At 37.1% G+C, this 22,173-nt stretch overlaps 1 protein-coding gene across 1 annotated transcript in view; it reads left to right on the forward strand.

Moving 5' to 3' along the window:
- MSH4 (mutS homolog 4) overlaps positions 1-22,173 on the forward strand; it is a 97,436-nt gene that overhangs the window by 72,851 nt on the left and 2,412 nt on the right. Inside the window, exons 16-19 of the mRNA XM_032640502.1 lie at positions 5,772-5,890; positions 7,170-7,298; positions 18,164-18,338; positions 19,692-19,780. Coding sequence (XP_032496393.1) covers positions 5,772-5,890; positions 7,170-7,298; positions 18,164-18,338; positions 19,692-19,780 — 512 coding nt within the window. The remainder of the gene's footprint in view (positions 1-5,771; positions 5,891-7,169; positions 7,299-18,163; positions 18,339-19,691; positions 19,781-22,173) is intronic.

Here is a 22,173-nt window from a genome sequence, read left to right on the forward strand (position 1 = left end):
ATTGCCACTGTTATTATCATTACTTTTATTTTTATTAGTATTATCCTGACTTTTGCTTTCTCTTCCTGTGAGTCCTTATTATTCAGAGGTAGATCCTGTTCTTCACCTTTGCCTTTGTTTTATTTTATTTTATTTTGTTTGTTTTTGTTTTTTGGTTTTTTGCGGTACGTGGGCCTCTCACTGTTGTGGCCTCTCCCGTTGCGGAGCACAGGCTCCGGACGTGCAGGCTCAGTGGCCATAGCTCACGGGCCCAGCCGCTCCACAGCATGTGGGATCTTCCCAGACCGGGGCACGAACCCGTGTCCTCTGCATCAGCAGGCGGACCCTCAACCACTGCACCACCAGGGAAGCCCTGCCTTTGTTTTAAATCCTGGACTAACCTGGCTTTGTTTCTTCACCCCCATTATTTCACCATTTTGTCTGTACAGAGTTCTGTATACTTGATACTTTTCCCATTCAACTATTTGTATATTTTTATCTTCCTATAGTTTTAGAATGCCTTTTGTATCCCATTTTGTAGAGTTAGGTACATTAATCAGATTGATTTGTTTTCAAAACATGAGTATTTTAGATTAGTTAGCCTGATAATTTCTCAGACAGAAAGTCTTGTGGATGAAAATTTACCTTATTAAAAAAAGGACATATTTAAAGTGATGAAGGAGAAAAACCTACAACCAAGATTACTCTACCCAGCAAGGATCTGATTCAGATTTGAGGGAGAAATTAAAACTAAAACCTTTACAGACAAGCAAAAGCTGAGAGAGTTCAGCACCACCAAACCAGATTACAACAACTGCTAAAGGATCTTCTCTAGTCAAGAAACACAAGAGAAGGAAAAGACCTACAATAACAAACCCAAAACAATTAAGAAAATGGGAATAGGAACATACATATCGATAATTACCTTAAATGTAAATGGACTAAATGCTCCCACCAAAAGACACAGACTGGCTGAATGGATACAAAAACAAGACCCATATATATGCTGTCTACAAGAGACCCACTTCAGACCTAGAGACACATACAGACTGAAAGTGAGGGGATGGAAAAAGATATTCCATGCAAATGGAAACCAAAAGAAAGCTGCAGTAGCAATTCTCATATCAGACAAAATAGACTGTAAAATAAAGACTATTTGAAGAGACAAAGAAGGACACTACATAATGATCAAGGGATCAATCCAAGAAGAAGATATAACAATGGTAAATATTTATGCACCCAACATAGGAGCACCTCAAAACAGAAGGCAAATACTAACAGCCATAAAAGGGGAAATCGACAGTAACACATTCATAGTAGGGGACTTTAACACCCCACTTTCACCCATGGACAGATCATCCAAAATGAAAATAAATAAGGAAACACAAGCTTTAAATGACACATTAAACAAGATGTCCTTATTTGATATTTATAGGACATTCCATCCAAAAACAACAGAATACACATTTTTCTCAAGTGCTCATGGAACATTCTCCAGGATAGATCATATCTTGGGTAACAAATTAAGCCTTGGTAAATTTAAGAAAATTGAAATGTTATCAAGTATCTTTTCCTACCACAATGCTATGAGACTAGATATCAATTACAGTAAAAGATATGTAAAAAATACAAACACATGGAGGCTAAACAATACACTACTTAATAACGAAGTGATCACTGAAGAAATCAAAGAGGAAATCAAAAAATACCTAGAAACAAATGACAATGGAGACACGATGACCCAAAACCTATGGAATGCAGCAAAAGCAGTTCTAAGAGGGAAGTTTATAGCAATACAATCCTACCTTAAGAAACAGGAAACATCTCGAATAAACAACCTAGCCTTGCACCTAAAGCAATTAGAGAAAGAAGAACAAAAGAAAAGTTAGCAGAAGGAAAGAAATCATAAAGATCAGATCAGAAATAAATGAAAAAGAGATGAAGGAAACAGTAGCAAAGATCAATAAAACTAAAAGCTGGTTCTGTGAGAAGATAATTGGTAAACCATTAGCCAGACTCATCAAGAAAAAAAGGGAGAAGACTGAAATCAATAGAATTAGAAATGAAAAAGGAGAAGTAACAACTGACACTGCAGAAATACAAAAGATCATGAGAGATTACTACAAGCAACTATGTGCCAATAAAATGGACAACCTGGGAGAAATGAACAAATTCTTAGAAATGCACAACCTGCCAAGACTGAATTAGGAAGAAATAGAAAATATGAACAGACCAATCACGAGCACTGAAATTGAAAATGTGATTAAAAATCTTCCCACAAACAAAAGTCCAGGACCAGATGGCTTCACAGGCGAATTCTATCAAACATTTAGAGAAAAGGTAACACCTATCTTTCTCAAACTCTTCCAAAATATAGCAGAGGGAGGAACACTCCCAGACTCATTCTACGAGGCCACCGTCACCCTGATACCAAAACCAGACAAGGATGTCATAAAGAAAGAAAACTACAGACCAATATCGCTGAGGAACATAGATACAAAAATCCTCAACAGAATACTAGCAAACAGAATCCAACAGCACATTAAAAGGATCATACACCGTGATCAAGTGGGGTTTACCCCAGGAATGTAAGGATTCTTCAATATATGCAAATCAATCAATGTGATACACCATATTAACAAATTGAAGGAGAAAAACCATATATCATCTCGTTAGATGCAGAGAAAGCTTTTGACAAAATTCAACACCATTTATGATAAAAACCCTCCAGAAAGTAGGCATAGAGGGAACTTACCTCAACATAATAAAGGCCATATATGACAAACCCACAGCCAACATTGTCCTCAAAGGTGAAAAACTGAAAGCATTTCCACTAAGATCAGGAGCAAGACAAGGTTGCCCACTCTCACCACTCTTATTCAACATAGTTTTGGAAGTTTTAGCCACAGCAATCAGAGAAGAAAAGGAAATAAAAAGGAATCCAAATCATGAAAGAAGAAGTAAAGCTGTTACTGTTTGCAGATGACGTGATACTATACATAGAGAATCCTAAAGATGCTACCAGAAAACTACTAGAGCTAATCAATATTTGGTAAAGTAGCAGGATACAAAATTAATGCACAGAAGTCTCTGGCACTCCTTTACACTAATGATGAAAAATCTGAAAGTGAAATTAAGGAAACACTCCCATTTAGCATTGCAACAAAAAGAATAAAATATTTAAGAATAAACCTACCTAAGGAGACAAAAGACCTGTATGCAGAAAATTATAAGACACTGATGAAAGAAATTAAAGATGATACAAATAGATGGAGAGATATACCATGTTCTTGGCTTGGAAGAATCAATATTGTGAAAATGACTCTACTACCCAAAGCAATCTACAGATTCAATGCAATCCCTATCAAACTACCACTGGCATTTTTCACAGAACTAGAACAAAAAATTTTAGAATTCATATGGAAACACAAAAGACCCCGAATAGCCAAAGTAATCTTGAGAACGAAAAACGGAGCTGGAGGAATCAGGCTCCCTGACTTCAGCCTGTACTACAAAGCTACAGTAATCAAGACAGTATGGTACTGGCATAAAAACAGAAATATAGATCAATGGAACAGGATAGAAAGCCCAGAGATGAACCCACACACATATGGTCACCTTATCTTTTCTAAAGGAGGCAGGAATGTACAGTGGAAAAAGGACAGCCTCTTCAGTAAGTGGTGCTAGGAAAACTGGACAGATACATGTAAAAGTATGAGTTTAGAACACTCCCTAACACCATACACAAAAATAAGCTCAAAATAGATTAAAGACCTAAATGTAAGGCCAGAAACTATCAAACTCTTAGAGGAAAACATAGGCAGAACACTCTGACATAAATCACAGCAAGATCCTTTTTGACCCACCTCCTAGAGAAATGGAAATAAAAATAAACAAATGGGACCTAATGAAACTTCAAAGCTGTTGCACATCAAAGGAAACCATAAACAAGACCGAAAGATAAGCCTGAGATTTGGAGAAAATATTTGCCAATGAACCACCTGGCAAAGGATTAATCTCCAAAATTTACAAGCAGCTCATACAGCTCAGTAACAAAAAAACAAACAACCCAATCCAAAAATGGGCAGAAGACCTAAATAGACATTTCTGCAAAGAAGATATACAGAGTGCCAACAAACACATGAAAGAATGCTCAACATCATTAATCATTAGAAAAATGCAAATCAAAACTACAATGACATATCATCTTACACTGGTCAGAATGTCCATCATCAAAAAATCTAGAAACAATAATTGCTGGAGAGGGTGTGGAGAAAAGGGAACACTCTTGCACTGCTGGTGGGAATGTAGGTTGTTACAGCCACTATGGAGAACAGTATGGAGGTTCCTTAAAAAACTACAAATAGAACTACCATATGACCCAACAATCCCACTACTGGGCATATACCCTGAGAAAACCATAATTCATAAGAGCCATGTACCAAAATGTTCATTGCAGCTCTATTTATAGTAGCCAGGAGATGGAAAGAACCTAAGAGCCCATCATCGGATGAATGGATAAAGAAGATTTGTCACATATATACAATGGAATATTACTCAGCCATAAAAGGAAACGAAATTGGGGCTTCCCTGGTGGCGCAGTGGTTGAGAGTCTGCCTGCCGATGTAGGGGGCACGAGTCCGGGAAGATCCCACATGCCACGGAGCGGCTGGGCCTGTGAGCCATGGCCGCTGAGCCTGCGCGTCCGGAGCCTGTGCTCGGCAACGGGAGAGGCCACAACAGTGAGGGCCCGCGTACTGCAAAAAAAAAAAATAAGAAACGAAATTGAGTTATTTGTAGTGAGATGGATGGACCTAGAGTCTGTTATACAGAGTGAAGTAAGTCAGAAGGAGAAAGACAAATACCGTATGCTAACACATATATATGGAATCGAAGAAAAAAAAAATGTCATGAAGAACCTAGGGGTAAGACAGGAATAAAGACACAGACCTACTGGAGAATGGACTTGAGGATATGGGGAGGGGAAAGGGTAAGCTGTGACAAAGTGAGAGAGTGGCATGGACATATATACACTACCAAACATAAAATAGCTAGTGGGAAGCAGCCTCATTGCACAGGGAGATCAGCTCGGTGCTTTGTGACCACCTAGAGGGGTGGGATAGGGAGGGTGGGAGGGAGGGAGACACAAGAGGGAAGAGATGGGAACATATGTATATGTATAACTGATTCACTTTGCTATAATACAGAAACTAACACACCATTGTAAAGCAATTATACTCCAATAATGATGTAAAAAATAAATAAAGATCAGCTGTTAACCTTAAAAAACAAAATTAAGTGTTTTGCATTCATTCTAATTGTGGGTATTTCTGTACTCTTCTAATAAGAGATATTTCCTAATATATCTTTCTATAATGATTTTATCAACTTGAGCTTCATAACCATTTCCTTCAGATTTACGTATTTTGAGTATTCTTTATCATCTAAATATATTATATAAAATTTTTATCAAGTTTATAACAAATCTTTCTAATATACTTGAATATATGTTATCTATTTTCAACTTCCAAATAACTGTACAATAGGTAGGGTAAGTATTTCCATTTTTTATGTGAGGAAGATGAATCTGGGAGACTTAAGTGCTGTCCAAGGTTATACAGTAAATGACAGAGCTGGGGCCACATCTTCTAGTTCCATACCCAGTGATCGTTCCACCACATTAATTCTTAGACAGCCTAGTAAATAATCTGAGTTGGTGGAAAGTGCAAAATGTTAGTAGTACTTACGTTTTATAAAAGCATCTCAGTTTACTTTGACCTTATATTTTATAGGATCATATGTTCCAGCAGAATATGCTTCTTTTAGAATTGCTGAACAGATTTTTACAAGAATAAGTACTGATGATGATATTGAAACAAATTCATCAACATTTATGAAGGAAATGAAAGAGGTACCCAAGCTCAACTTTTCTTCTGTTAAAATCATTGAATTCTCCTATTAATGGTCAGTTATAACATAAGAAAGTATTCTTATACTAAAGCATGCAGATGTGTTTATACTCCTCTACAAGAGCCAGAGGGCAGTCAAAGACAGCTTCCTAATTTCTGTCTTATGTGGAAATGGAACCAAATGTTTTAATGAAAAATACAGCTTTAAAGAAAAAGCTAGTATTATTGAGTGATAAAAATGCGCATTCATGTTTCTGTATGAAATATATAAAAGACTTCAGAAAACAATGACCTAGTCAGGAACATTTTGCATAGTATCTATTGTTCCTGTTAGGCTTGATTTTAAAATAAAAGATCACTGTGTTAAAAGGCTTTTAAAAATCATCCTCTTCTGTGCTCTTGTAGAATTTTCACTTCCTCTAACAAAGTACGTATCATGCCCTATTTTTGATCCGAGCAAATGTCAAGTAAGCTTGAATGGCTAAAGGAATTCAGTATAGCTCTTGGGCTATCTTTAGTAGGTAGGAGTTATTGGATCACTATGCAGATAACTTTTTTTCTTTAGATAGCGGGAGAATAAAGTTATTTGCCCACAGTATATGATATTTATATAATTATTTAGTATGTGTTGACTATATATGGGAGAATATAGCAATATACTAGGTGTTTGAGGTGTATTTTTAAGTGGTCCTAGCTCTCAAGAAGCTTAGTCCTATGGAAAGGTAAAATGGCCACGAAGGTTACTATTGTGTCATGACATACGTCTTTATTGGGCATGAGTTTAAGTTTCTTTAATTGGGAATCAATGGACTTGGATGCTTTTCCCTAAATTTTTCTTTTCATTTTTACTGGCTATAGAGATGGTAAAATAAATTTGAGAGATAGTTCCGAGCGTTTTATGACAACAATTGATTAATCATTTGTAGAGAAGAAAACGACCATCTTTGTGCTTTATTTAAACATTTAATTCATTGGTTTATTTCACTGTATCTGAAATATCAATATTTTAGATAATGTTTAATTACCCTGTTGTCTCATACACATATGCATATGACTATGTCCACTCCAAAAATATATTCTGTTAATACATTTATTCTATTGGAATTACTAGTAATGAGATTTTTAGAAAGAAAAGCAATGCGTTAGTTTCTGCTCAGCAGGATTTCTCTGTAAAACTATATTTCAAATGAACTAATTATGAGACTGGATTTTTCCTCATTTTTTCCTATAATAGTGACAGCTGTTTGGTCACAATGAATAATACTGAAATTATATTTTCAGATAGCATATATTCTACATAATGCTAATGACAAATCACTCATATTAATTGATGAACTTGGCAGAGGTACTAATACAGAAGAAGGTATTGGCATTTGTTACGCTGTTTGTGAATATCTGCTGAGATTAAAGGTATTCTTCTCTATTTATTTTAAGTACATTAATTTTGAGCCCGTTTTTAAAATTTCTTTTATTGAATGAAAAAATGTAAAAATTGTACAGTGCCTTACAATTTTCAAAAGTTTCACCCAGATAATTTCATGTAATCCCATAATAACCCTTTTTCTTTTTTCCCCTGCCCATATATTGCCTCTGCCTCCTTCCCTCTCCCCACTGGTAGCCACTAGTTTGTTCTCTATATCTGTGAGTCTGTTTCTTTTTGTTTTATTCACTTTGTGTTGTAGTTTTAGATTCTACATAAAAGTGATACCATACAGTATTTGTCTTTCTCTGTCTGACTTATTTCACTTAGCATAATGCCCTCCAAGTCCATCCATGTTGCTGCAAATGGCAAAATGTCATTCTTTTTTCAGACATGGAAAACAAACTTAAGGTTACCAAGGAAAAGTGGGGAGGGGTAAACTAGGGATTAACGGATACACACTACTGTATACAAAATAGATAAACAACAAGGACCTACCGTAGCACGGGGAACTATAATATCTTGCAATAACCTATAATGGAAAAGAATCTGAAAAATAATATATATATATATATATATTCTTTTGCTGTACATCTGAAACATTGAATTTTCATTCTTATTAATGGCTGAGTAGTGTTCCACTGTGTATGTGTGATATATATATGTATTTTATATATATATATATATATACACACCACATCTTCTTTATCCACATATCTGTTTTTATAAATTTATTTATTTTATTTTATTTATTTTGTTTTTGGCTGCATTGGGTCTTTGTTGCTTTGCATGGGCTTTTCTGTGCTTGCAGTGAGCGGGGGCTACTCTTGGCTGTGGTGCACGGGCTTCTCATTGCGGTGGCTTCCCTTGTTGGGAGCACAGGCTCTAGGTGCGTGGGCTTCAGTAGTTGTGGCACATATGCTCAGTAGTTGTGGCCCACAGGCTCTAGAGTGCAGGCTCAGTAGTTGTGGTCCATGAGCTTAGTTGCTCCATGGCATGTGGGATCTTCCCGGACCAGGGCTTGAACCCGTGTCTCCTGCATTGGCCGGTGGATTCTTAACCACTGTGCCACCAGGGAAGCCCTCCATATACCTGTTGATGGACACTTAGGTTGCTTCCATACCTTGGCTATTGTAAATAAAATGCGTTGAGTCCTTTTTTGATGTATCCTTTATAAATTCATCACAATTGGATTTTACAGGCACCTACAAAATGGCTCATTAAACAATTTTAGTTAATAAAAACATACCATAGCATTTATATTTTCTTCATTTCTGATGGAAGCAAGAACAGTTAATATGATAGTCATGATGTATAAAAGGAAAGGAGGAAATCAAGAAATAAAAATAATGTCAAAACTAGTCACTTGGCTTTAATTTAATCAAATTAAATAGCAAAACATGAAAACATTTCAATAATTGACTCTATATGTAATAACATTGACTGTGATGTCACAACATGAAGTAAGCTATGTGTCTGAAGTCACTTTATGGAAAATCTACTTAGCTGAGATTTCACTTCTTTAAAGGAAATGTTTTTTTCATAAATCAACTATGTTAAACTATGATTTTTGCTCTATTATTAAGGTAACTTGTAAAATATCTTTTTAGATAATCACTCAAAATATATACTGGTATGAAGAAACTCAAATAAAAATATTTTACTATATTTAAAGTACCTTAAAATATCCCTAAGATGAGGTTCTATACCTTAAATAAGAGTCCACAGTGATTTATTATATATAGAATGAGAAAAATCTTTTTTTCTTTTTTTTCTTTTTTTTAAAATATTTTCATGTTTTTTTTCTTTTTTGAGAAAAATCTTATTTTATACTTAAAGAAGGATATGTGATGAATCAGAACTAATGTTAATAGATAACATTAGTCTTTGTAATTCTGAATCTCTTTCAGTCGATAAGAATTTCTCATATAAATAAGATGCATATATTACTTATTGGGATTAAAGGCTAATTAGTAACAGTGTTGCTAAATTTTATATGTCAGCTTGACTGGTCTATGGAGTACCCAGACATTTGGTCAGACATTTTCTGAGTGTATCTGTGAGGGTGTTTCTGAATGAGATTAGAATTTGAATTGGTAGAATGAGTAAAGCAGATTGCCCTTTCTAATGTGGGGGAGCCTTAGCCAGTCACTTTTGAGTGGGGCCCAGTTGAAGGCCTGAATAGAATGAAAAGATTGACCCCTTGGAGTAGGAGGAAACTCCTGCCTGACTACCTTCAGTCTTGAACATCGGTTCTTTCCTGCCTTTAGTCTGGAACTGAAACATCAGCTCTTTCTGGGTCTTGAGCATGCTAACATTTAGACTAGAACTACACCATTGACCCTCGTTGTTCTCAGGCCTTTGGACTTGGAGTGGAACTACATCATTAGCTTTCCTGAGTCTGTAGCTTGATGATTGCAGATTTGGGGACTTGTCAGTCTCCATAATCATGTGAGCCAATTCCTTATAATAAATCTTTCTCTTTCTCTCTACAGACAGACAGAGACACAGACACACACCCACATACACACGCACAAAAATATATCCTGTTAATTTGGTTTCTCTGGAGAACCCTGACTAATACAGATTTTAATATCAAGAGTGGTTCTAGGGGAACAGAATTTTAAGGATGAATGTTTTGAGTTAGTTTTGGAGTTTCTAGAATCGATTTTCTAAGCTAATTAGATTTAAAGATACTAATGACTCTATTTCCAGTAGTAAAGAAAGCACTGGTAGTCCATAGTGTGATCTAGCAATAGAAATATGCAAGATATCACCATAGGATATTCTTTTTTTTTAATTTTTTTAATAATTTATTAATTAATTTATTTTTGGCTGCATTGGGTCTTTGTTGCTGCACACAGGCTTTCTCTAGTTGCAGCAAGTGGAGGCTACTCTTCACTGTGGTGTGCGGGCTTCTCATTGCGATGGCTTCTCTTGTTGCGGAGCATGGGCTTTAGGCGCACGGGCTTCAGTAGTTGTGGCACGCAGGCTCGGTAGTTGTGGCTCACGGGCTCTAGAGCACAGGCTTAGTAGTTGTGCACAGGCTTAGTTGCTCCGTGGCATGTGGGATCTTCCTGGACCAGGGCTCGAACCCATGTCACCTGCATTTGCAGGTGAATTCTTAACTACTGTGCCACCACGAAAGTCCCACCATTGGATATTCTTAATCAACCACTTATAAGAAGCAAGGAGCTGGGTAACTGTGTATATGATACTTTCAAACGTTTTGGGCAAACTAACAAATATAATGAAATTGGCTGGTTGCTTCTAATTTGCTGAACAAAGTGGGGAAAAAAAAGATGAGTTCAGGAATTCAAATTCCTGAGTAAATCCGTGCCTAAATGACCTGAAAGCTTCTATGTATGTCATGAAGGAGACTCTTATCTCCTATAGCCTGAGGTTACTGAAAATCAAACCCAGAGTCTCATTCTTTGACTGGCTGAATTACAATGCAAGTTGAACTCCCAGCCACATAGTAGCGACTCTATTTTTAAAGTCAAAACATTGATTGGGAAGGAATGGGATCCTGAAGGTTGGAGTGGAGACATGTGGGAAGACTCTAATAAAGCTGGGGACATTGAACCTCTAAGTTCTAATGAGTCTTCTTTGCCAGTGGAAGAGGCTTCTCTACTCTCAGTGTGAGTAGCATCCCCAGCCCATATGAGGGGATTAAGTCTGCTTTGTCTGAAGAAACTGTAATGACTTCCCCTAAGGCAGTTGCCATGTAAAACAATGCTAATTCTCCTCAGGATCCACCTTTACCATCCTTCTATGCTTCTAAACTATAAATAGACTCAGGTCCCAGCAGGCCCGTAAAGGTGAGGTATGAAGTGTGGCCCATGAGGAGGTACACTACACTTCAAAGGAACTACTTGAGTTTTCTAATAAATACAGATAGAAATCTGAGGAACATGTATGGAACTGAATATTAAGGATGTGGGATAATGATGGAAGGAACATGAAGTTGGATAAGGCCAAATTTATTGATATGTACTCACTAAGCAGAGGTTTTGAATTTCATGTTGCAGCTCAGGATGTTTGGTTCGTTAGTTGAAACATGAACCAAAATGTAGCCCATAGTGAGTGACTTGCAAATGCTGTATCTGCCTTGGTTTAATGTAAAGGAAAAGATTCAGAGGATTAGGGAGATTGGAATGTTATGGATTTGTCATTTAAGAGCTACTCACCTACTCTGCAAGGGTCCAGAAGACATACCTTTCACCGTGACTGTGAGAAATAAATTTGTGAGGAGAGCCCCAGCATCCTTAAAGAGCTCTGTGATCACTCTTCTCTGTAGGTCATATCTTACAGTGGAAACTGCAGTCACTGAATTAGGAAACCTGAATACAGTGGGAGTAATTGGATCTTGCCATAGCAGGATGTACCAATGGATGGTACTCTACTACCAAAGGCAAGACAGGCGTGGTTACCAAAACAGACAGCACAGTCCAAGCAGCAATCAGAATAGTCTTGACTTGGGCAGTCATATGGCATTGGCTAGTTGATTGTGGTGTCCCTAGAAGTGAAATAGAAAGGAAGCTTATTAAATTCTTACGTGATCTGTATAAGCAGAAAAGTTTTAGGTCAGGTGAACAAAAGTCTAGCCTGAACCATAAAAAAGAGAGTCAGGGCCCCTCAGCCAGTTTCTAGATCTGAGCCAGTTTACAGATCTAGAAGTTCTTAAATGAAGGGGAAGCCAGGTCCCCAGGAGGAGGGACTCTGGTACACTCCAAAAATGTATTATGTTAATTTTTCTCCCAGCCTTCTCCAAAGGGACCTACAGCCTTTTACCAGGGTAACTGTGCACTGGGGAAAGAGGAAATAATCAGGCTTTTTGAGGGCTACTAGACACTGGCTCTGAACTGACTCTAATTACAGAGACCCAAAACATCACTGTGGTTTACCAGTCAGGGTAGGGCTTATGGAAGTCAGATGATCAGTGGAGTTTTAGCTCAGGTCTATCTTACAGTGAGCCCAATGGGTATGCAACCCATCTTGTGATTATTTTCCCAGTTCTAGAATGTATAATTGGGATATGTGTATTCAGCAGCTGGTAAAATCCCCACATTGGTTCCCTGACCTGTGGAGTGAGGACTGTTATGGTAGGAGAGAGCAAATGGAAGCCACTAGAACTGTTTCTTGGTAGGAAAATAGTAACCCAAAGCAGTACCCCATTCCTAGAGAGATTGGAGACATTAGTGCCACCATGAAGGACTTGAAAGTTGCAGGGGTGGTGATTCCCATCACATTCCCATTTAACTCATCTATTTTGCCTGTGCAGAAGACAGATGGACCTTGGAGAATGACAATGAATAATTGTAACCTTAACCAGGTGGTGACTGCAATTGCAGCTATTTGTACCAGATGAGATTTCATTGCTTGAGCATATTAACATATCCCCTGGTACCTGGTATGTGGCTAATTGATCTAGCCAATGCATTTTTCTCCATACCTGTCAATAAAGATCACCAGAAGCAGTTTGCTTTCAGCTGGCAGGGTCAGCAGTACCCCTTCACTGTCCAACTTCAAGGGTATATCATCTCTCAAGGGTATATCAAGGGTATATCATCTTCAAGGGTATATCATCTCTCCAACTCCGTCATAATCTAGTTTGTAAGGATCTTGATTACTTTCCTTTCAACAGGATATCACACTGGTCCATTACATTGATAACATTATGCTGATTGGACCTAGTGAGAACAAAGTAGCAACTACTCTAGACTTATTGGTAAGACATCTGTGTGTCAGAAAGGGGAGATAAATCCAACAAGAGTACAGGGGCCTAAAGACCTGTACTCTGAAAACTTAGAAGATGATGAAAGAAATTGAAGACAACACAAACAGATTGAAAGATATACCCTGTTCTTGGATTGGATGAATCAATATTGTTAAAATGACTGTACTCCAAGGCAATCTACAGATTCAGTGCAATCCCTATCAAATTACCAATTGCATTTTTTACATAAGTAGAACAAAGAATTTTTTAATTTGTATGGAAACACAAAAGACCCCAAATAGCCAAAGTAATCTTGAGAAAGGAGAACGAAGCTGGAGGAATCAACCTCCCTGACTTTGGACTATACTACAAAGCTACAGTAATTAAAACAGTATGGTACTGGTACAAAAACCAATCAATGGAACAGGATAGAAAGCCCAGAAATAAACCCACGCACCTATGGTCAAGTAATCTATGACAAAGGAGGCAAGAATATATAATGGAGAAAAGACAGTCTCTTCAATAAGTGGTACTGGGAAAGTTGGACAGCTACATGTAAAAGAATGAAATTGGACCATTCTCTAACACCATAAACAAAAATAAACTCAAAATGGATTAAAGACATAAATGTAAGACTATAAAACTCCTAGAGGAAAATATAGGCAGAATACTCTCTGACATAAATTGCAGCAATATCTTTTTGGATCTGTCTCCTAGAGTAATAGAAATAAAACCAAAAATAAACAAATGGGACCTAATTAAATTTAAAAGCTTTTGCACAGCAAAGTAAATCGTAAACAAAACAAAAAGACAATCTACAGAATGGGAGAAAATATTTGCAAATGATGCTACATACAAGGGCTTAATTTCCAAAATACACAAACAGCTCATACAGCTTAATATCAAAAAAACAAACAACCCAATCAAAAAACGGGCAGAAGATCTAAATAGACACTTCCCCAAAGAAGACATCTAGATGGCCAACAGGCTCCTATGAAAAGATGCTCAGTATTGCCAATTATTAGAGAAATGCAAATCAAAACTACAATGAGGTATTACCTCTCACCAGTCAGGATGTCCATCATTAAAAAGTCTACAAATAATAAATGCTAGAGAGGGTGTGGAGAAAAAGGAACCCTCCTACACTGTTGGTGGGAATATAAATTGGTGCGGCCACTCTGGAGAACAGTATGGAGGTTCCTTAAAAAACCAAAAATAGAGCTACTGTATGATCCACCAAATCCCACTCCTGGGCATATATCCAGAGAAAACTATAATTTGAAAAGATACATGCACCCCAGTATTCATAGCAGCACTATATACAATAGCCAAGGCATGGGAGCAAGCTAAATGTCCATAGACAGATGAATGGCTAGAGAAGATGTATGTATATGTGTGTGTGTGTGTATACACACACACACACACACACACACACACACACACACACACACACACACACACACACACTGGAATACTACTCAACCATAAAAAAGAATGAAATAATGCCATTTGCAGCAACATGGATGGACCTAGAGATTATCATATTAAGTGAAGTAAGTCAGAGAAAGACAAGTATCCTATGATATCACTCACCTGTAGAATCTAAACAAAATGATACAAATGAACTTATTTACAAAGCAGAAATAGACTCAGAGACATAGAAAACAAACTTATGGTTACCAAAGGGATACCAGGGGTTGGGGGAGACATAAATCAGGAGTTTAGGATTAACATATATATGCTACTGTATATAAAATAGGTAAACAACAAGGACCTCTTACATAGCACAGGGAAGTATACTCAATATCTTATAATAACCTATAATAGAAAATAATCTGGAAAAGAATATACATATATGTATAACTCAATCACTTTGCTATACAATTAAAACTAACACAATATTTGTAAATTAACTATACTTCAATTTTTAAAAAATGTAAAAAGGGGAAAAAGTATAGGGGCCTTCTACCTCAGTGAAATTTCTAGGAGTCCAGTGACATGGGGCATGTTGAGTTATCCCTTCTAAGGTGAAATATAAGTTGTTACACCTGGCCTGTCCTACAGCTAAAAAGAGGCAAAATATATCGTTGGCTTCTTTGGATTTTAGAAGCAACCTATTTCTCATTTGGATGTGTTACTCCAGCCCATTTACCAAGTGACCTGAATACTGCTAGTTTTGCATGGGGCTCAGAGCAGGAGAAGGCTCTGCAACAGGTTCAGCCTTGCAAGCTGCTCTGCTACTTAGGCCATATGATCAAGCAGGTCCAATAGCGTTTGAAGTATCAGTGACAGATAAGAGATGCTATTTGGCCCCTTTGGCAGGCCCTTTGTAGGTGACTTGTAGCACAGGGCATTAGGATTTTGGAGCAAAGCCCAAAGCCCTGCCATCCTCTGTAGATAACTACTGTCCTTCTGAGAAACAGCTCATGGCCTGCTACTGTGCCTTAGTAGAGACACAATGATTAACCACGGGCCACCATGCTTTCATGTGACCTGAGCTGCCCATCATGAGCTGGGTGTTATCTGATCCACCAGCCATAACGTTGGGCATGCACAGCAGCACTCCATCATCAAATGGAAGGGATATATACATGATTGGACCTGAGAAGTCCCTGAAGGCACAAGTAAGTTACATGAAGGCATGGCCCAAGTACTCATGGTCCCCACTCCTACTAAACTACTTTCTTTCACCTTGTACCTGTGGCCTTATAGAGAGTTGACAGGGGAAGAGAAGACTTACCTTGTTTACAGATCGTTTTGTATGATATTCAGGTGCTACCCAAAAGTGGACAGCTCTAGCACTATAGTCCCTTTATAGTCCCTGAAGGACACTGGTGAAGGAAAATTGTCTGACTGGGCAGAACTTGAAGCATTGTACCTGGTTGTTATTTTGCTTGTGAGGAGAAATGGCCGGTTGTGTGATTATATATCAATTCATGGGCTGTGGCCAATGGTATGGCTGAGACTTGGAAGGAACATTTTTGGAAAATTGGTGACAAGGATGTTTGGGGAAGAGGGATGTGGATAAATCTCTCTGAATAAGCAAAAAAATGTAAATATATTTGTGTCCCATGTGAATGCTTACCAAAGAGTGGCCTCAGGAGAGGAGGATTTTAATAATCAACTGGATAGGATGACCTGTTCTGTGGATATCAGTCGGCCTCTTTCCTCAGCCACCCCTGCCATCACCCATGGGGCTCATGAACAAAGTGGCCATGGTAGCATGGATGGAGGTTGTGTATGGGCTCAGCAACATAAATTTCCACTCACCATGGCCAACCTGGCCACAGCCATCCCTGAGTGCCCAGTCTGCACTGAGCCTTTGATACAGCACCATTCCCCAAGATGACTAGCCAGCTGCCTGGTGGCAGATTGATTATGTTGGACCACTTCCATCACGAAAAGGGCAGCAACTTGTTCTTACTGGACTAGATACTTACTGTGGATACAGAGTTGCCTTGTAGCTTCTGCATATGTGGCTTCTGCAAAAACTACCACCCATGAACTTAACAGAATGCTTTATCCACCGTCACAGTATTCCATACAGAATTGCAGAATTGCTTTTGATTAAGGAACTCACTTCCTAACAAATGCAATGCAGCAATGGGCCCATGTTCATGGAATTCACTTGTCTTATCATGTTCCCCACCATCCTGAAGCAGCTGGCTTGATAGTAAAAATATAATTATTGCTACTTACTTTTTTTTTTTTCGGTACGCGGGCCTCTCACTGTTGTGGCCTCTCCCACTGCGGAGCACAGGCTCCGGACGCGCAGGCTCAGCGGCCATGGCTCACGGGCCCAGCCGCTCCGCGGCATGTGGGATCTTCCTGGACCTGGGCACGAGACCGTGTCCCCTGCATCGGCAGGCGGACTCTCAACCACTGCGCCACCAGGGAAGCCCGCTACTTACTTTTAAGGAGTTTTAAGGAGCCTAATTTCTAATCTAGTATCTTTAGTGCCTAGCACAATCCTTGCAATATAAAGGTCCTGAATAATTATTCGTTAAGTCTAATTAACCCGAAATAGAGTTTACAGAGTTACTAGAATAGATTGATTTGATATATAAAATTTGAGCATGTTATTGTTATTATGAACATGGTCTCTAGCTTCTAAATATTGATAGTTTACTGGGTTTCTAAATATTTTCCTGTTGCTTTGTAAATTTGGTTTGTTTTATACCACCTTTTGGTTTGTTTAGTAGTTTTTGAGATTTATTATTTTTCCTCCCTTTACTACCCCCTTTCCATAGTTGATAGCCATTTGCCAGTCAGATATTTTCTTTTTAATGTCTTAATATTTAAAATTTCCACTAATCACCTATTTAGTTTCTCACTTGTATCTTAAAACATAACGAGTTAGAGTCATATCTCCTTCTGCTTCAGTAACTCTGGGCAGGAAGCCACTGCGCTGGTCAAAAGTCACTTGAACCACCTCCATCAAAATCACCTAAAGTACTTAGGGAAAATGCAGTTCCCTGGGGCCCTAAATTACACTGCTGATTGTTAGAATGTGAGCCGGATAAGCACCAAGAATTTGCATCTTTAACAAGCTCTCCAGGGGATTACTAAAGTTTAAGAATCATTGTACTAAGCAGTGTCCTCAACCTTTTTTCCCCTTAAGCACCCATCCCAAACACAATGCAAATATAAAAGCAAAAACCTTTGCAATTTCAAATACCTAAGACAATCCATTGATTTCACTTTCCCAAAACTACTTATATGGAAGGAAGCTAGTTTTAAAGTAAAGATTTTTAAAAGTTGAGGGAAATTTTATTATTTCATTTGTGGATTACTTCTCTAATAAATGGTTACCTCAGTTAGTAGCTTTATTTCTGGTAAGCTTCATCCTTTCAATATCTTCAGGTTTCTTTTTTTAGGATTTTTGCATTTGTTCTCTTTCCCATAGCATAACATATGTGTGTGTGTAATCATAATAAATATTTTTTCTTCATTGAATATAAAATTTCAAAACATTTTAAGATGAATTGACCATGTTAGCGTCAAAGTTCATCAGTTTCATTTCTACATTTCTGCTAAGCTACTTAGAAGGTTAAACTAAAAATTTACGTTTAAATAGTTAAAATAAAATTTTCTAGTTCATTTAAAAATACTGATATTCATTGTTGTATATTCTAGGCATTTACACTGTTCGCTACACATTTCCTGGAACTATGCCATATAGATGTTCTATATCCTAATGTAGAAAACGTGCATTTTGAAGTTCAACATGTAAAGAACACCTCAAGAAATAAAGAAGCAATCTTGTATACCTACAAACTTTCTAAGGGACTTACAGAAGAAAAAAATTATGGTATTGCATATAGAAATTATATATATACACTGAAACACTACATATTCTTGTAAGACAAACTTTCTTCTCTTTACCTGACTGTCAGTCTAAGCAACTTTCCTTTTCATTCTTTTGAGTGCTTATATGATCTAAGACTGTATTTTCTATGTCAAACTCACATTTTATATATATTAAGCTTATTTTAAAACATATTAACAGTAACTATGTAGAATTACAATACATGAAAGTCCCAGAAGTATAGTTTCTATCCTTAGAAAAATGTAATTAGTTTATATTTGCAAGTTATATAATGAATTGAAAATTATGTATTTCTTAGACACTCTTTCAGTAACAGCATCCCTCTGTTTTCTTCAGATTCAGGGAACTTGATAACTAAATCTTAAGTCTTAAAATGGAATGTATTACCAAATTATGTGTGTTCATAAACTTGGTTAGATATTTTCTATCTAAATCATTTTGTGACATGTAAAGTGGCACAGATTGAGGGAATTTTCAGTTGAATTTTACACATAAAGTTCCAAAACTTATTTTAGCTATGAATGTGACATTTGTGAGGGTAAAAATAGCATCTTTGTTTTGCTATTTGAAATGGGAAAATCAAATGGATAACTTAATTTGTATCAGATGTTTAATCTTTATAAGCCTCAGTTTCATCTATTAAATGGTGATATATGTGGATTTGTGAAGATTAAATGAATTATCAAATACAAACTGCCTAGCATAGTGCCTAGCAATTAGTAACTTCTAAATAAATGTTAGTGTTGCTTCTGTTGCCTCTAAAGCAATAAATAAACTATTAGCACATAGTAGAAAGCCTATAAGGCATTTACACAATAAAAATCTGGGAACATGAGAATACTAGTTGGTATTTGAATTTGCATGAACACCTACCATTATGTCTTCAGAGAAATTCTTCCCTCGTTGGTCCGCTAGATAGATGAATATTCAGCTGTAGGCTTATCTCTGACTACACTTTCTTCTACCCTGAAAAACCTGTTATTTCCTTTGACCTATAAACCAACTGAATTTGTAGTTGGAAGTTCAATGTTATTACTACCATTTGATTTTTTTATTACCTCTTTTCCTTTCCCTATCATGTTTTCTGCTATCTCAGAGGTATCTTCAGAGGTAATTGATATTCTAATTTGTCTTACATGTCTTAGCAAGTAATTAAATCTCATAATTGGTAAGTTGTCATCCAGAACTTAGGGAAACTTAATTTTGAGAATTAAGTAGTTCATAAATACCTAAGAAAGGAAATTTAAATCTGTGAAGAAAAGATTAATACTGATTAAAACAAACTTAACAAAACCAGCAATAATAATATTGAAGCCCCATTCTTGATAATTTTAGGGTTAAAAGCTGCAGAGGTGTCGTCACTCCCACCATCAATTGTCTTGGATGCCAAAGAAATCACAAGTCAAATAACCAGACAAATTTTGGTAAGAAACTCTTTAGCAATAAGAATTGTTTTTCAAATTCAAGAAAATACTTTTAGTGTACATTTTTGTTATGGCCTCGGATCTAAATATATATAATTAATAATTAAAATGTTTAAAACAAAAACCTAATTCCTAAAGAAAATCCTTTTTACTTCTCAAAACTTTTTTGGTTTGATCTATTATAACTTTTCCCAGCATACCTACTAATAAGATAGGAAACAAAAGTTAAACAGTTCAGTTCCTACTTGTTACTACACTGACTTTATGATAAGAAAAGAAATCTCTATAAAGTAAGCATTAAAAATAAAAATCACTATGCACAACATTTTCATGTCTTTTTAAATAGTTTTCAAAGCTCTTCTATCCATTATCATATATAAGCCTCATAACTCTTCATGAAGCAGTTAGGTCTAATAAAAGATAAATAATAAAGGTATTATTTTTATGTGCATTTTTACAGCTGAGGTTCATAGAACTTAAGTGATTTGCTAGGAAGCAGTAGATCCAACACTGAATTCACATCTGTTAACTGAAAATTTGGAAATCCTTTTTCAGGTTTTTACATCAAGTTGCCTTATATTGTTTTAAGAATCCAGTGTGTTCAGTAAACTATGCTAGGTGCAGTATGAAATTTTCCTCAGTATTAACAGTTTCCTGTGTCTTTCACTCTTTCTTAACCTGCCTTCAATTTTTCTTTTGCATTCTTCAGTCTTTTGACCTCCTAGACTGCTTTTATGACTTTACTTGCCTAACTACTCCATTGGAATTCCTTCGCCAGTAATTTTGGCAGTGCTTCACTTCTAAAGAACCTCTCATTACCTAGTTCTTCAGAATTCCTCTTGCCAAATTCCAATTATGGGCAACCTCTCCAGTAGCCTTCTAGGTTTTGGATTTCCTGATGCTGCTCAAAATATATTCAGGCTAATTTTAGCCACTGCAAATTTGTATATACTAACTTTGGTTGAATATTTTACTGAATAGTTTTTTCTTCTGTCCCATTAATCTATGTGGTTTCTTATAGTAACTCTTTAAAAATGTTTCTACTCTTCCTGAGACCTCAATAACCTTACTCTCTACAAAAAAATTTACCTCCTATACTTTTTGAGAGACTTGAGGTCATCCTGGTGAGTCCTTGAACCTTTTCCTCCTTCAGAATTCTATTTTGGAATTTCCGTTTTTCACCTATTTCTCTTCCTTCCTATTTCAGAGGAAGAGATTACCTTTCAACCTTTTTTTTTTTTTTTTTTTTTGCGGTACTCGGGCCTTTCACTGTTGTGGCCTCTCCCGTTGCGGAGCACAGGCTCCGGACGCGCAGGCTCAGTGGCCATGACTCACGGGCCCAGCCGCTCCGCGGCATGTGGGATCTTACCGGACCGGGGCACGAACCCGCATCCCCTGCATCAGCAGGCGTACGCTCAACCACTGCGCCACCAGGGAAGCCCCTTTCAACCTTTTTAAGGTTAACTTTTCTACCTTCTTTCCATCTCGATTAAGATCAGTTTCTTCACCAGTTTCTTTTCTTCTTAGTGTTTTTTTCAGTGGCTTTTTGTTTTTCCCTATGAATATGGTTAGGTTTTTCCCAATAAATCTTTTTTTTTTTTTTACCTTCTCAAATTATATTTCTCTTCCTTTTACTGCCAATTTCCCAAGAGTAATCTATACTTGCTTCTTCCATTTTCCACTTGCAAACTGGATCTTGTCATCACTCCACAGAAAGTTTCCTCTTAAAAACTAACTATTCATAAAATCGTATGGCCTTTTTTTCACTTCTCATCTTCCCTGTTCCCTCTACGGCATTTGCCACTACCCTTCTTTCCCTTTTCATAATTCTTCCCTGTCTTGGCTACTGTGGAATTGTCCTCTCCTGGATGTTCTTATTCTCCTACCCCTTTGATTATTACTTCTTTCCTTTCTTCACTAGTGCTTTATATTATTCCACCTACCAAACAGAAGTATTCCTAAGATTTTACCGTTGTTTCTTTGTTTAAAATTCTATACTCTTGGGCTTCCCTGGTGACGCAGTGGTTGAGAGTCCGCTTGCCGATGCAGGGGACACGGGTTCGTGCCCCGATCTGGGAGGATCCCACATGCCGCGGAGCGGCTGGGCCCGTGAGCCATGGCCGCTGAGCCTGTGTGTCCGGAGCCTGTGCTCCGCAATGGGAGAGGCACAACAGTAAGAGGCCCGCGTACCGCAAAAAAAAAAAAAAAAAAAAAAATTCTATACTCTTGCTGATCTCACCTTTCCTCAGCCTCCACTTTCATTTCTTTTTGACTCTGAATCTATATATTTTTATCCATATTTCTTCTTGAAATCTTAATTTATGTTTTCACTCTTCAGTAGTTTCAAAATTAAATTTATCATCTTTTGAAAAATCTTCTCATCTCTTCACTTT

Source organism: Phocoena sinus, chromosome 1 (genome assembly GCF_008692025.1).
Source record: "Phocoena sinus isolate mPhoSin1 chromosome 1, mPhoSin1.pri, whole genome shotgun sequence".
Taxonomy (NCBI): domain Eukaryota; kingdom Metazoa; phylum Chordata; class Mammalia; order Artiodactyla; family Phocoenidae; genus Phocoena; species Phocoena sinus.